The sequence below is a fragment of the Argopecten irradians genome, chromosome 2, assembly GCF_041381155.1.
Source record: "Argopecten irradians isolate NY chromosome 2, Ai_NY, whole genome shotgun sequence".
Classification (NCBI taxonomy): domain Eukaryota; kingdom Metazoa; phylum Mollusca; class Bivalvia; order Pectinida; family Pectinidae; genus Argopecten; species Argopecten irradians.
Genome location: NC_091135.1, coordinates 7,365,575 through 7,382,273, shown reverse-complemented (window position 1 = coordinate 7,382,273; position 16,699 = coordinate 7,365,575). Strand labels below are relative to the sequence as shown.

Here is a 16,699-nt window from a genome sequence, read left to right as displayed (position 1 = left end):
CAAGAATCCAAACGAATAAGTGTCCTTCAGAATGGTCCTTCTGCATTTTCTGTATTGCCAAGAACGTTAAAAATGATTTATTCCTACTCATCCATGGGATATGCATATTTGTCGTTGAATTCTCAATTTGTTGATTTTGAGTTAAGTTGCAGATAGAAGTGGGACGACTGGTTCGTCTGCTGTCGATGTAATATAATGGGATGCGGTGTTTGATGGGTGTCTTTAAATAGCAGTATGCTTTTATAGGGATAGTACTTTAAAGTGGAAAATAGAAAATTACTGTACAATAACCTATAAAACCACTTGAACAACCTCCTATTATCAGATTGGCTTTAGATAAATCAAACGAAATAAAATAAAATATATGTACTGTTTATAAAGGTATAAAATAGATTATAACAAGAATAGTGGTTATACAAAGTTCAATATGAACAAGAAAAAGTACTGTAAACATCTCAGCCTTCAGTGACAATATCGAAAGAGTAACGACTACCAAGCAATGGAGTATAGTGGTATATTCAAAATGGATAACAAAGCTGTTATTATCCTATTTTTACGTCTTTATATTTGAAAGATTGGAATGCATATAACCATAAAATCACCAAATCTTTTTTTGCCTGTAAAGATGACTGGCGTAATGTGTTGATATATGAATGTTTATAATTTTAAGCGATTATTATTTGATTGACATTCTTAACGTCCCATACAAAGTAGGTTAAACACAATAAAAATAATTGGGTACATAGCTCGTGTGGGTGACACATTTTAAAACGTTAAGAACGAGTTGACACGGATGGGTGGCTACACATTAATACAACATTCCTTTAAACTGCAAGAGGTATTTACATTCAGCACCTAACAAGGAAGTGAAAAGACGGTTATGGGACATAGTGAAGGCATTATGGTGTGAGGGTTACGTGGAATACCCACCACACCCGGAAGAACACACAACTGGGGTGGACGATGTAACGATGGATGGAGACAAGCATTGCATTGGTACATTTAGGAGAACCTGGATATCAATGTGTGGGCTATTACTACTACTTATATCGTCAGCAGGTAAGTCATTTAAGATATTATTTCCTTTAAAAAGTTCTTCAACAGCCATTATCGTATACTTAAGGACTAAGAGAGAGTACATCCATTTCTGACTGAAGTTGAATATCGGCATATAGCGATTTAGATCCGTTTCTTGGTGATTAATATGTGTAGTCTTATTTTCCTAAATTCACCAATCCATAATAATAACATCAATGAATATAACTATTTCATCATTTTTATTTTCTCAGTTTCTCAAAAGAATAAATAAAAGACAAAATGGTTATATTCTTTTGAAACGGTCCTGCAAGAAAATCATGAGAATAGTGTATGCTCCTCCATCGCATGATCGTAAAAGATAACTATTGTATTGGGATATTGTCTTTTTCTCTTCATATTTTGATATCTTCTTCCAATCGTCTCACTTTTTGGTGTTGAGTTGAGTTCTCGCCACTGAGAGGATAGCCTCTGTGTCCGTCTCGTGGCCGAGACACACCAAAGTCCATAGAAATGATAGTTTTTGCTTCTGCTTTATCGTTCAGCATAAAGCGAGTGGGGCGACTGGTTTGCTCGGTATAGTAGAATTTGACTGGATGTGGTATGCTCTTCATTGTCTTTGATGACATGTTTTTTTTGAGAGAGTCCTATAAAATAAGAAATAGTTATACTACATATGTACATGTATATCAACGAGACACAACACTTATACCACAGCTTCCCAAAACATCGTACTTAAACGATCATAGCTGTTAAAATAACACGATTTATACAAGTTGGGTATGTGTAGGATATAGGGTATTCAGAAATGAGAGTGATCTGATTTGCAAATTCATACATACCCTTACATACCGTAAGATATCAGAGCATCATTTTATATAGAGACATGTTTGATATCTTAATTTATTTGTATTGATATTTCTTCAGAAAAAAATTAAAACCTGTATACAGACTGTATACATACACATCATGTGTTTGATATGTTTCGAACGCGAAGCAATTGCAATGACCCAGTTTCGTTATTATATGGTACAAAATCAAGCCTGATCTTAAAACATCAAGAACCACATACTTATGACTAATCTGATGATTTTTATTATTTACACATACAAATATTTGGTTCTGCTTAACGTGTTCCTTCAACCTTGAAACTATTTATTTTTAGTATGACTTTTTACCATTGATCATGTTAGAAATACGGAAATGTGTTGACTCTTTATTTTTTTTTCTTTTACTAATTCTCCTTCAATTTCCTCAAACAATTAAATTAATGGAAAGGTGCAAATTTTAATGCGTGTTCATTTGTAGGCACGTTTCTTTTTGAAATTCTACACGAGTGCCTGTACATTATCTAGCTTTATTGTTGGGATAGGGTGGTGTATCACGAGTGCGAGAGAAAATAGATTATGAAACAACACATCCGGTTTGTTTAAAGTTGTATGGTTTGTGAGTTGCTGTATTTTTTTTTTGCATAAAAAAAATATTCAACATATTTTTCTCCGTCTCTCTAAGTTTTATAGTTTCCATATTTACCGACTTATGTAAAATTTGCTTTCGCAAAATTATTAAACTATTAAATTTAAATATTGGTTGTTAACGTATATTTAGTGTAACTTGTACGTGTACGTTTAAAATAGTTCGAGTGTATTGACGAATCAGTGGCGTAGGAAGATGAAACGTAATGGGGGGGGGGCAAAGGTCCTCAATATTTCGTAACACCCCCCCCCCCCCCCTCCTTCGCGACCACCACACCCACAGGATATATACTTGATATTCGTTTTTCATATATCATTACATTATATAATCCTTGTACACATCTATAGACAGTGGCGTCATAAACTGGAAATAAATGAATACGCAAATTAGCGTGCGAGTTTGGGGAGTTCGGGGTCCCTGTAAAAATATTACGATTTAGAATGACCGGGATGAGTTTTACGATGCATTTTGTTGCATTTGCGAGCGCCGAAGGCGCAAGATTTTGGTGATTGGTGGGTCCAGGGGTCTCCCCAAGGAAAAAAATTACGATTTAGAATGGCTGAGATGAGTTTTACGATGTATTTTGATGAATTTGCGAGCACTGAAGGCGTGAGATTTTGTTGTTTTGGGGGTCCTCGGTTCTCCCCGATAAAAAAAATACAATTAGGAATGGCTGAGATGAGTTTTACGATGTATTTTGTTGGTTTTAAAGCGTTCTTACCATGGTAATTTTTCGATTTAAAGTTACCTGCATTTAGAAATGATAATTGTGAGTGTCGTCATACCATTATGCATCCCAGCTCGATCTGGACATACCGGATTCACACCATCAACACATTATTGTGTAATTCAAAATAATAATGAATTTATCGTCTTGCTAAGTACTGTAAGACATATAAACAAATTAATCTTTTAAGAAACATTTTTTGAAATAATATAATCCCTTGGTGGACATTTTTAGTCTAGTTCATGTGTATTGAATTTCCATTATTAAAGATTTGAACATTACGTGCTTGAACATTTTAGGAAACGCGCCGCGCAGCGAAAATTTTTCTAAAATTTTCTAAAATGTAGTACAAAAATGTGCAGGAGGACTCCCTCTTTTCTTTAAAATGTGCATTTTTAGAACATTTCTCGGCGAAAATGGGGGGGGGGGAGGGGGCGCAAAAAGACATGTTTGCCCCCCCCCCCCCCCCCCCCCCCCCCCCCCGCTTCCTATGCCCCGTAATTGTATTATTTCACTTTCGTGTATAATTTGTTTTTCTCTTCTATATTAAGACGCTGTAATCTTTAGCAAATCATGTTTCAAGTAGTTTATAATTCTTTCCAGGAAACATAATAACACTATTCTACTATTGTAATTATAAGTAATCACTGTAATTTTGGAAAATGTAAATAACGATAGTGAGAGTCATTGAAACTCGTTTATCGAAGACCTAAAATGATATATTAAAATATTTTACAACATTGACTACAAATTTATTTGAAAATGTAAGATCACTTATAAATCACCATTTTTATTAGCTACACGCTATTGTTTTGTGTTACGATATAAAGGTATGCGCTAGATATATCGGTATTTTTAAAAAAGCAAATAAAAATCGTCGCTGGACAAAAAAAAAAAAAAAAAAGAGAAATATATCCCGGCTTCTTTATGATGATTATACATCACATAGAGTAAATCCGGTATAAACGTCTTGAAAACGAATGCAGGAAAACAGAAATTATCCCAAAATACTATAAAGCTACCTTAAATACATTAATTTACACATCGAACGTCTTCTCATCCATTTGGCTATTTTCGGAATTTCATGGAGCATTGCTATGGTTACGGATATCTGTTCCGCGAAATCTAAAAAAATGAAATATTTTAATTACATACATTTACTTAATTAAAACAAATTGCGGCAAATTATAAAACCGCCTATTTTTTCTCGATTTTAATCAAACTTGCAGAAAAAATGCCCTGCTAATATAACCAACTATACAGTCTCTTGGTATTCGATATCAGGTATTTTCATATAGTTAAACAATATTTAAACTGCTTTTTAATGTACAAGAAAGAGCTAGAGAATCGGTGAACATCATAAAGAACCATATAATATATAATTTATAGCACGGTCAGATGATATTGCATTATAAATACCTTTACTCTTCACTATTTAATGACCCTTTTCTGTTAGAGATTTCCCAAAAGACTCAGTAGTGATGACTTGCTACCACTCTCCACATTATGTCCTGTTGAAATTGATATTTCTCCACTACAAAAAAGATTTATAAGATACTTCAGATTTATGGATGCTACATATAACCTACAAGGACGTATTAAATCCTTTTTAAAGATCACTTACATGCGGATATGAATAACGTAATTGAGCTTTAAAATGAATTGTCAAGCGAATGGAAATCCCCCACAAACTGAAGGACACGCTGGTATTAACCGAAATGTTTTTGTAAGGTGGGGGTTTGTAAAACAAGCATTATTTCTAACATATTAAAACTTGAAGCAAAGTAAAACTCTCCTGCATCTATCCTTATATAACATATTTTACATCTTTTATGTTTTTTTTTAAGTCATTGAAATTTATTTACAAATAGGAACTGATGGATATTAACAAACCATTAAACAAAAATAATAACCAAGAGGGTAAATGTTACCGTTTACATTTAGCCTAGTATGTGTACATGTATGTGAATTGGATTATTTTAGTGTTTTTGTTTTATAATTACGCGGCAATGTTTTAACTTAGTAACTATTTTTGAAACAGGAAATTGTACATTTAACCTCTGGTTTCTAATTTCTATGCTTGTACAGCTTACCTAAGTTATATCCAACTAAAAGAGTTATCACCAGGAAACTTCATAACCATGTATCAAGTTTATCAAGTCACATTATCCTGACATCGACACTTATGCATACTTTGGGTATATTCAGTTTATCTACGATCAATTAACCGTCTATATTTCAGGAGCGATATCACTGAGCGGATCACTGGAGTACGGTGTTCCTGGAGACAAGTTCAACTTGATATGTGACGTGCCAGAAGAAGCCAATTGGGTCTCATTTTACAGAAGCCCTGAACAACATGTGGGGACTGTTTTAGTGTCCAACTTGTCAAATGTATCGGAGTGTCATTTTAGAAACGGCACAGCAGCAAACACGACGCCATGCTCCTCAGAATTATGTACGTGTCAGCCTTTGGATAACACTGATCTTGGCAGAAGTTTCGAGTTGGTGATAACACCATCGGACCAGGATCGCAACTCTTCATGGCTCTGTACTCGTTACCTTCAAGGATCAGATAATCGGTCATCTGCACTATACATTCTTCCAGTAGCAAGTGAGTATAAAACTATCTCCTTAATACAACAGTTTTAAAGTCAAGACCAAAACCCAGAAACATTCTGTACAGTAACGTAATGTTAATTGTATAACATAACTCGCTGCTGATATGTAATTTGATACCAACGTAGATCAATGTAAACACTTGGTTAGTGGGTGAGAATAAGAATGAATCTGTGCCCATATTATGAATCAAGCAGTGGATCGCTAATAGTCTATAGTTCAAATAATCAATAAAACTTGAATTTATGCGTTACCGATCGGGATATTACACATGTACAGCTATACAGTGTATATATAGTATATATAGTTATTTATACAGAAGCGCTCCAATACTAGAACAGTTCTTTGTCTCGAGTGTGAAGCCTTGAGAAGGTTCCCGCTAATGTATTAGATCACACAGCTCCTATCATTTATAACTGTCTCTGCGCGGGTGCAAACTCAGGAGATTTATATAATATGTACTAGTGTAGCGCTTAAGCGATCGTTATAATGTTAACACGCGTCAAGTCGAGTTGTTTGGTAAAGACATTATTTAAGATTGAATATTAGTTAAATTGAACAAGTTATATAAAGTAAACTACTGTCTTTTCGCGTATAAAATATTTTGCCTCTTCATTATCTTCAAGATATTTAAGTCTTATTTTCAATAATATTTCGCGTCTATGAAGAATGTCCTACCGTTTTTAGTCTATGACCTCGTAGCCCCAAAATATATTGAAAATACTGCTTATAATTTAATTCATATGACTCACTCAGGTACTAATTAGGTATAAGAGTTTACTAATTTTACAATAAAACAAATTGAGTTGTGGCGCAGTGATATCTTATCCACTAATTCAGTTTGGCCAATGACTGTTTCGCTTTTAAAATTTTCAGCGAAACCGTTTTGTAGATATGACGTCATAATACTTGACGTACAAACTTTCGGTCTATGAAAAAATAACTTCAAAGATCTAACCAACAGAAATGAGTGTAACATATGAAATTAAAATATTCGCGAATACATAACTTCACGTGCAGGGGCTCTTACTGGCAATCATTCGAGAAACAGTAGAATTTTCTGTCTTGAGAAATAACCCGAAAATTGATATATCACGAAAGTGGTTTACAGTAATCAAAACAATAACTGAAGAATTGATGATAGATTTTTATTGTAGAAAGGTCAGCGATCAGTTAAGGTGAATGTAAAGTATTAATCTCTCCAACGACCTATTGTTTACATGTATTTTTAACTAGATTTGTAAGTATAGTTCTCCGCATATAGTACTGCACGTATTTTGTAGATTTGTGTATGCAATATATATCCTAATCTTCTTGGGTTATTACAGAAGGACCAGGCAGCCGTTTGTCACTTATTCCTACCGACACTTCTTACACAAAGTTTGAGGGTGAGCGATTACCAAACATCACATGTGTCGCTGATTGCACACCCGGATGTTCATTCGTCTGGGAAAAAAGCGGAATCATGATTACTTCCAGATCGGTTTTGTCACTAGAGACGCTGGACAGATCCGAAGCGGGACAGTATACATGTATCGTCTCGAACATCTACGGTACCGGAACAGCAGCAGTTTCAGTTAATGTTAACTGTAAGTATGATTTATTGATGTTCGAACCACATTACGAATTTTACGGATTTACACTTGGGTATCAAAACACTTGATACGGTGTTCAGAACTGCAAATGTACATTACTATCGTGTCCTAAGTACATCATAATTATATTTGCTTAATATGTGTATAATTCGGAATGAAGTGCATAATACAACATTGCAACAAAAAGAAGTGATTTGTCAACGAATCTCTTAGTAATGAATTTGGTAATTTGAATATATCGCTTTTGCTCTAGTGTATCGACTAGTAATACACAAGTGATAATACACAATGATAGTAAATGTGTTTAGTTCTTTAGACAAACTTCGGGTAAATCTACCACACTTACTTCCCTTCGCTTCACTCCATCAGATACGTGTCAGTTGCCTCAATCAATATACTAATATCGTATAACATTTTCAAGAGTATTGCTGTATTCGTGGGAATTTGACCGACGAAAAAAAATAGACTTAAGAATCAACTAATCATATACACTCTTATAGACACATTGCAAAATGGTAAACTGCTAAAATTTACTTTTCTCATTTGTAGTCCAAATTACGAGCATTGTGTCAAGCCAAATTAACCGGTTATACGGTAGAAATGTGAATGCTTTGGGCTTTTTTTTGCACCCAAATCCATGAAATTTTCAACACGATTATTTATTGATTTATTTATCTGATTCAACAACAATGAGTGTTTTTTAATTTTACAGTTGTAGTTGCCATGGCAAACATCCAAAATATGCATTAAATTAAGGATGTACTGAATATATCAAATCCAACAAATTGAATAAATGTACAAAATGTCGACAATTTGACAGATTTTTTTTTTATGGGGGGGGGGGGGGTCAAGCCATATATAGCCCTTTAAAGGGACAATTCACTCAGACTAATCCACGTCATTGTCAAGAATATAATTGATTAAACCACGTTATAAACAAATAACACAAAAAGAATCGTTGATGATTCAAGTACCGATAACGCATAGTAACTGACTAACGCTCTGAACACCCATAACCAAATCCGACGCCAAAGTCAACGCACGCACGTTAAAAAAAACACGAATTGAACTAAACATAATCATCTGTGGAGGGAGCATAAAATGAGAGTTTTTTTAGGCAAAACAAGCTTCACCTCAAAAACGGTAAACAAACTACATCTCACTTCTAGAGCGATTTGAGCATTTCAAGATGACAAAAGTACCCATTACTCAAAACGAGCAAGGGACACCAAGGCATTTGGCAACAATATTTAGTTGCGAGATACCACAATGTGAATGGGGCGGACCGCGAGCGAGTTCTGAACCATTCAACGAAGTCCACACAAGACAACGCATATTTCCAGTCCACCACCCACACAGCACGAGCTTATGTCACAGAGCCTCTTCACACCACGTAGACCCTACAAGTACAAAACCACGGGAAGGCTTTTCTGGCCATAACACGATAAACACATCTCGAATTCTGGATTTATCTTAGATCATGCATACACGGAAACTGGTCATTTTTTTTTTTTTCTCTGATATACTTGTACAAAAATCTTTACCTGCTCACTTCGACACTGAATTGGAGCACCATTATCAGTAAGTAAAAAGGTATCTGGCGTATATTAACCTATAAACCTCATGCATTGACGCTGGGGAGAAGTGATAATGTTATGATCTACCTCGTAGACATGTTAAACAAATCCAGACATAAAAGAAGATCCTTCATCTTTTATAAAAAAACATCTTATTATATTTGGACCAACCAATTGACTTAGATTTCCCCACCTTCATTAGAAGGACCAGACAGGCCATTCGCAAATCATACGAACAAGAGTGAAGAAGGTACTTAAGTCCCACAGAACACAGATCGGTAGGTTCCAAAGGGATATGCGAACTTGTAATGCTAGCGACAAGCAGAGACCAGAGAGACAACAGAGCGCCGCCATGACACATTACAACACCTGGTCCAAGATGAGTAGGACAATTTTAATATCAACTCCGCTCATCACTATCAATGAGCAACACACAAAGGGAAAAGGACTGGAAACATAATAATCAATGCATCGCCTAACACGGCACGTATCTGACCGAGAGACATTGCTTACACGCGTCTAACTATAGGCACAGAATTACATACTACCTGATTTATAAAAGGGCTCACTTCTCTGACAGTAAAGAAATTGTACGTTTCGATATATAAGAGAGACGAGGACGGAATAATAAAATAAACCATTCCTATTTATCAAGCATACATTTCTCTATCATAATTCAATCTAGCAAAAAGAAGTAAAAATAATGACTCACCATATCAATCATCCAATCTAAATATAATGTCTCCTTATCAAATAATCCACAATCATCATCCATCACCATCATCATTAATCATCAATAACATCAGCCACCAACCTCAACCTCATCAACAGACTAATCTAAATAAAATATAGCTCCAAAAACTAGATTCATTAGGAGATAAGAAGATATTAAGAAAAAGGATTGTATCTAAAAAAACCCATATCCTCAGATATCTCTGTACACCTATGGATGTGGTCTACAAAACACAAGTCACATAGCCGACTTCACTTGAACAAATTCAGCACAGATCACTTACCCTGCGACATAGAAGAGCAAAACCCTCGACAGCTCAAATAATTAACTCCTGGTATTCTTCAACATACCTATATATACAACGTGGAGCGTTTGAAGACGAACTTTCAACATGTTTCGAAATTGAAATAGAGTACCAATGATGTTGACCCTTCTGCAAAGTGAGTCTGGACAAGTACAGGAGCTACACTTGTTCAGAGACGCCATTGATCGCTCTATTCCTGGAATAGGTGTATATCGCCAAAATGAGCCTACCAGTTACAAGGACTTTTACCATATAGTAAACGTCTTGTTGTAAGAGTATCCACTACTCGTGCATTTACAACCACACCCCTGAAATAAACATACCCTTGTTTGATTGTACAAACTTAAAAGATGTGTTCAATTTATCCCATTTAAATAACCTATACGATCACGATTTAAATTGACTACTCATGATGCATCCGGAAAGTTGTGAAACGGTAATGTAGCGCAGCAATCTATCAGATATCGGAATTCCACCCCCCACCCCGACACTTTAATGAGAGAATCACAAACGGAAACACGCCACTTCGATAATCACCTGAATTGCCTGATATCAATTCTCCGTGGTAACAATCCCATACGATCCCCATGTAAGTCCTAATCTAATAGTGACATCGAACAAATGAGTATGTAGCCGAATTTATTTAAAAACTATGAGTTGTAGAAGTATAATTGTGACCAGCACTTAAGTATATAAACAATATAAGTATACCGCCTTTTCATAGGTCAAATGTGCGCGAGGAATCCGAAACAAAGATCAACAACTTCAGGGTCCTTTTCGCATACATCAGCTAGGGATACTTAAACAGTCCGAATATCTAAGTCAGTAAGCTTTCTCGTACCTATATTAGACTCATCCGGAACCAACCTTTTTCCTGGCTGTTTCCATCAAACATGGCAGCACCATAACCTGAGGCCCCCCTTGTATGAAAGGGAAGACATGGAGTTTTCTATAAAAAGGCAGCTCGTACAAAGTAACTAAGTCCCTGTCTACATGTCAACCTCCCACCTCATACAGAAGATCTACCACATGCGCAGACGAACGCGCTTTGGGATCTATATCGTTTACCAGCCGGTTCACGAACTAGATTCGCGGTACCTGACACAGACGCTTTACGAATCTATTGCGAGGTAGATACCGACAAGGTAAATATACTCTTGTTTACAACCTTATCGCTAACATAAACATCACTTACTCTACGACTTATAAGAATAGTAAGAGAAGGAAGTGAAACCTAAAATGTTCGATGCAAAATACTTAAATTAGGTCAGACCCATTACGACAAAAATTTATTTATTTCGGGCAACCTACAAACTATCCCCGATTTATCAGTTCTTAAAAATACATGATCCTCCGTCGTAGGATATTAATTATCACGCGGATTTAAAATCCAATTACCAGTTCACCATTGATATTTAAGTTAAGGCAAGAAATGTGAAAGAGTATTCAATTCATCGCGTAGTATAAACTTACTGCGAATATACGAAGATAGTCAGCGAAATTCGTTGGAAAATAAATTATGCTACGCAGAAAGAAAGTTGATTTCACATTATACTGACGGCTAATAATAACATAAACAAATCAGTATAGCGTAAAATTTACGACTAACCTCGACAGCGCTCAAGTTTTGTCTATTAATAAATTTGTAAACACGACATTGCCAAGACCAATAGATATACTATCGACAAAGTTGTACACAAGCATTAGTACCCAACCACAAATGAAAAAAGTCAATTGCGTTGAATACACTTCATCAACACATTATACACTAGAAAAAAAAAGAAAGTCCGTTTAGTATGAACTAAATTTTTCACGCGTCCAAGTATATGACTCTCCATAAAACAATATAAAAATTAACTACAATCAACTTTAATCATAATCCTGATAATAATATTGTTGTAGAGCTGTTTGTCTACTTATTGTTATGATGTTATTTCTCATATTAAACCAAACCCACTCTTATCCAGGGACAAGCTGCAATTTCTTACCTACACTATCCGATAGGATGCGACTATGCGCTACTTATCTGACGTCTCATATCAACCGCTGGTTCTGAGCTAGCACTGAACGTTCGAGGGGTGGGGGTAAAGGGGGGAAAAGCGCGACGACCCAACAGCATATTTGTTTAATGAATCAAACATGGACGCAACATATGCTGATCCAGGAAGGAATAAAAAAAATGTTCAACGGCTGGAAAATTACTGATTTATTTCGCCAGACAGAACGTATTATTTCCATTTTCCTACCGCAATAAACGGGTTAGGAAAGTTTCAAACTACTTAAACAAAGCTCAACAAAAAAACAAAAACATAAACAAAATAAAAAAAAAAAAAAAAAGTAAAAACAAAAACAAAAAAAAAAAAACAAAACAAAACAACAAAATTAAAAAAAAAATATATTACCTTATTGAGAATCAACAACTGCACAAACGAAAAGGAAGGATTTTAATTTTACAACATTTAATATACTCAGAAAATTCTTATAGGTGTAATCAGCTATCTTCCCGAAGTTTGAAAAAAAAGCTCATGAAAGAGATCATTATTTGTCCGCGATACAACATCTATTGGAATTTACTAGATTATTTAAAAACTGTTAACGAACACGACACAAATTGCACACCCCACATATCAGCAGTATACTAGTTATTTCCCACAAAAAAAGGAATTATTCTTCAGTTTACTCAGCATTACTGATAATTAATTGACTCATCATTTTTTTATCCAGCGTCTATAAACACGCTGTTTTTTATATCAATAAAAACAACCCATTATTCCAGCATGATATATGCCGAAATTGAAATAAAAAATCCAATCATATGTTACACACTGATTTGCGTATGACAAGAAGTGTGATTATCTCATTTCTTCTTTCTTTAAATAATTTCTAGCCTTTATATAGTTGTATATAAACTCTGAACTAATGTCAATATGGGTCAGATTGTATCTAATTTCCAAAGTAATATGTTCTGGGGTCGGGACTAATATCACTAGCCACCTCACAAGCGAGTGATACAAATTTAATGACGGAGTAACAAAATCTAAGTACACAGGGGGATGGTTTTTGGCTTTGGTTTGTACGCCATCGTTATTCTCTCTTTTTAGACCACTTGGTTGAGTCTTAAATCACGCATGCTTTAAATTGAACAAAAATACAATTGAATAGAAGGATCTACTCCTCATGCATAATTACAAGCAAACAACAGTTTCTTAGACAACCTTAGGCGTTTCCATCACTTTCGACGTATCACCGATTTCATGTGCCATCGCCATCTTTGCCCGGGGATCGCCGGTTTTCAGAGTCGCTCTGGCATGCAGTCATCCTAACTGCATGCGCCATTATCATTACGGCTGGTTTTTATACGCGTGTCCTACTCCATAAAAGAAGATCAAAGCATACAATATTTCAAAAAAGGCCAAAAGAAATTCATCATGCTAGAATATTTCTTTGACTTGATTAATATTTTGTGTGTATGTATCTGGCCACACATACTTATCCGTATACGAGTGGTCCCTGTTATTGGCCTCTCATAAAATATTTTTAATTTTTACGTTCAAATCCAATAAATATACCACTAATCGACAAGATGAGTGAACCCTATTTAATGTTTACACAAATTTTTTGTAAATGAAGTTGTTCAAAGTGATTTATATTACATCTCATAAACTACTTCATATTCGCGTTTTTGACAAGAAAACAAATAAATGACATGTTAAATCAAGTTACATGTGTTTTTTCATTTTATTTTCAGAGAATGATACAGAGATGACAAATGCCACAAACAGGTACTTAATATTAGCGGTTTTGACTGAAAATAAAATATCAGATTACAGTTCTATATCTTATTCAATCTAAGTTTTTAAATGAGATAATGTTATCTAACAATGGAGGGGGAAATTGATTGATGGTCATAGGTTAGAAATAAAAGTTCTACTACAATCATGATATCAAGGCAAGAACTCCTATAGGAGTTGAAACATGTTTCAAGCGTACATAGGTATGCATGGGGCTTATAATTAAATAAAAATAGTAAAAAATATGAACAAAACAAACAAAAGTAAGTGTTAAAAATAGAACGCTTCTATTCGGTATGCATATTTCTTCCAATTTCATTGTTTTCTACCTAACTTTTTATCATTATTATATGTCCTTTTCGCCAATGCCTATATAACAAATTACTGTACTATACCATCCAATAAAGCAAAAACAAACAAAGTGACCCGACATTTTCATTGGGTATTTGATGATGTGTGTTGATTGCCGATTTGGTTGATATTATTATAATAAATACGGTTGGTTATAAATTTCAGAGTTAATGAGTACTACAACGTAACTGGAGAGCAGGGAGCGACCAACCAAAAGGTGTATGATGAAGTGAACTATGAAACACGAGGTAACGTCTTTGTTTAAGGAAATGAATATCTGTATGAGCTACGTAAAAGTCACATGCACTGAAAATAGTGATTTGTAGAAAATAAAAAAGAACGTTTTGTCTTTCAGGGAAAGATATGTATGGGAACTTTACTGTATTGTATATAGGTGTTCGTCAGGCTCCGTATTTACCATAATGTTTTGTATATAATTCTTAAATGCATATTTTAGAACAGGAACTTCGATATTTGACAGGGTCTTCCGAATATTAATAGTTCGACATATCGAGATTCAACTGCACTGAAATAAATTGATGTAACGGGTTATTAACTTCAATAGCTCAAAAGCAAGGTGTCAGATATTTATTTTTCTTATCCTCAAGACAGGGAATTTTGACTAGCATATTGATTTTTTTTTTTTGTTTTATAAACTGATTATTTGACAACATTATTGATTTATTTGTTATTTGCTATTAACAGAGCAACCCATTAACGAAGAAGTCCAAGAATGGTACGTTACTATTTATAACCATTCACACTGTCAGAAATCAGTTTTTGGGTTGAATTATTACAGCTCACTCATATCTAGGTACACGTAAACTAACGTCATTCATTACAGATATATAACTTAAAACCTAAATATCATCATATATTAGATTTGCCCTGATTTCCATCTATTTCCATTGGCCAATAAGTGAAGTACAATATATAGCATATTAACTCGGTGTTTCCAATATCAGATACACCGAGTGAATATTCATTTGCGAACTTCATTGCACAGTCGTGACATTCTTCATGGTGTCGTTCTTTGACCAACGCTTTTCTTATATTTACTATGCACATTTCGAGAAAGGTTTTGACATTTTTGATAAAACAACATATCTAGTATAAAAATTAAGGACATTTGTTTCGGTTCATGTGGCGATATATCGCCCTTGTAAAATTTAAAATACATGCCCTCGCCCCCGGTCATTATTTATTTTACTCGTGCGATATAACACCATATGGACATCAACAAAGGTCTATAATTGATAAATAGACGAAACTTACTTTCCAAATAAACTATTATGAATGGCGTTAAATGACACTTCTTTTCTAATGCATGCACATTGTATAAGAGAAAAATAAATATAAAGATATAGCTCTTTAAACCATCTATACGTCGAAAAGGTGTTTGGCCATTCAGATTAGTTGTATTTTAATATCCGTTTTTATCTAGAATTAAATTATTACATATTAAGGTGGAAAATAACTTAAAACAATTTTGTACCGTTATTTTAAATTGTCAGTAAATACCGTACCACCTTTGCCTAAAAATTTGCCTTTAGCTTATTATAGCGGTCTTTAATATGAACTTTTTGCTGATGTAATAATTCGAAAAACTGATGTAACGATGGAATCAAACGGTAAACGTTAATATTTTAGGGTATAAGATTTAGTGCCTTTCGCATCGGGACATTTTTTGCACTAAAATAGTATTGAAGTAAGTAGATTACCTAGGTAAGTATAGGGTATGCAATCCATTACGAATGCGCGAATTTATCATTGCGTCTAACTTGTGTAAGGACAAGTTGTTATTGCGCTAAACATTTCTCAGCGTCAAATAAACTATGACAATACTCTAATATATAATTCTGATGGAATGAATGTATATTGTACCAATCAATTATTATACAGCTTAGAGTATATTCTTATAGAAGGTAATCTCTTAAGTAGACCAAGTATGTGATTCCACTACACACTAAATTTCTCATGTAAAGCATACATGAGTACATATCAGACCATTGGCACGGTCGGATTTTCGGGATTATAGGTTCTTGCTTCGCGTGTCCCTGCACATGAATATTACGCTTTCGACGTATACCTACACGTAGCTACAATTATCCAATAATTAAAGTGCACCTCTTAAACTATATAATGAAATTATTGCGAATGAATAAAGGGCAATTAATAGATTAGGATATCCTGAAATTTGTTCTATCACGACGATAAATCTAATATTAACCCCTCGAGATCAGGAGATGGGCATGTTACTGTGTTTCACAGATCGCAAATTACTTTCTTTTGGGTATAAAACCTGATTACTAATTCAGCAATTGAGAACCAATCAAAAACAAAGCCGAATATAGTTTCGAGTAGGAATTTCGAGAAACCAAATCATACAAAATATCATTTTTGTATCACAAACCTTACGAACCTACGTTATTCAATCTAAAAAAATGTCCAATTTAGTTTAGCAACTTGACCTACGACACATTTGGGGGAA

General features: G+C 34.6%; 1 protein-coding gene and 1 long non-coding RNA gene across 2 annotated transcripts; both read left to right on the top strand.

Moving 5' to 3' along the window:
- Positions 1-828: 828 nt before the first annotated feature.
- Positions 829-7,520, top strand: LOC138316407 (uncharacterized). The gene is made up of 3 exons (XM_069258103.1): positions 829-1,059; positions 5,481-5,852; positions 7,186-7,520. Exons 1-3 carry the CDS (start codon positions 972-974, stop codon positions 7,518-7,520), a joined length of 795 nt encoding a protein of 264 aa, XP_069114204.1. The 5' UTR covers positions 829-971.
- A 6,233-nt stretch (positions 7,521-13,753) lies between these two features.
- Positions 13,754-15,314, top strand: LOC138316872 (uncharacterized). The gene is made up of 3 exons (XR_011207669.1): positions 13,754-13,848; positions 14,374-14,456; positions 14,914-15,314. It is a non-coding gene; the product is annotated as an uncharacterized lncRNA (long non-coding RNA).
- The last annotated feature ends 1,385 nt before the right edge of the window (positions 15,315-16,699 follow it).

What these genes read in the sequence shown, in the direction of transcription:
- LOC138316407 (XM_069258103.1), top strand. Translation starts at nt 972, where the DNA reads ATGGATGGAGACAAGCATTGCATTGGTACATTTAGGAGAACCTGGATA. An exon ending in ACTACTTATATCGTCAGCAG is followed by an intron (nt 1,060 to 5,480) that starts GTAAGTCATTTA and finishes TCTATATTTCAG; the next exon opens with GAGCGATATCACTGAGCGGA. An exon ending in ATACATTCTTCCAGTAGCAA is followed by an intron (nt 5,853 to 7,185) that starts GTGAGTATAAAA and finishes GGGTTATTACAG; the next exon opens with AAGGACCAGGCAGCCGTTTG.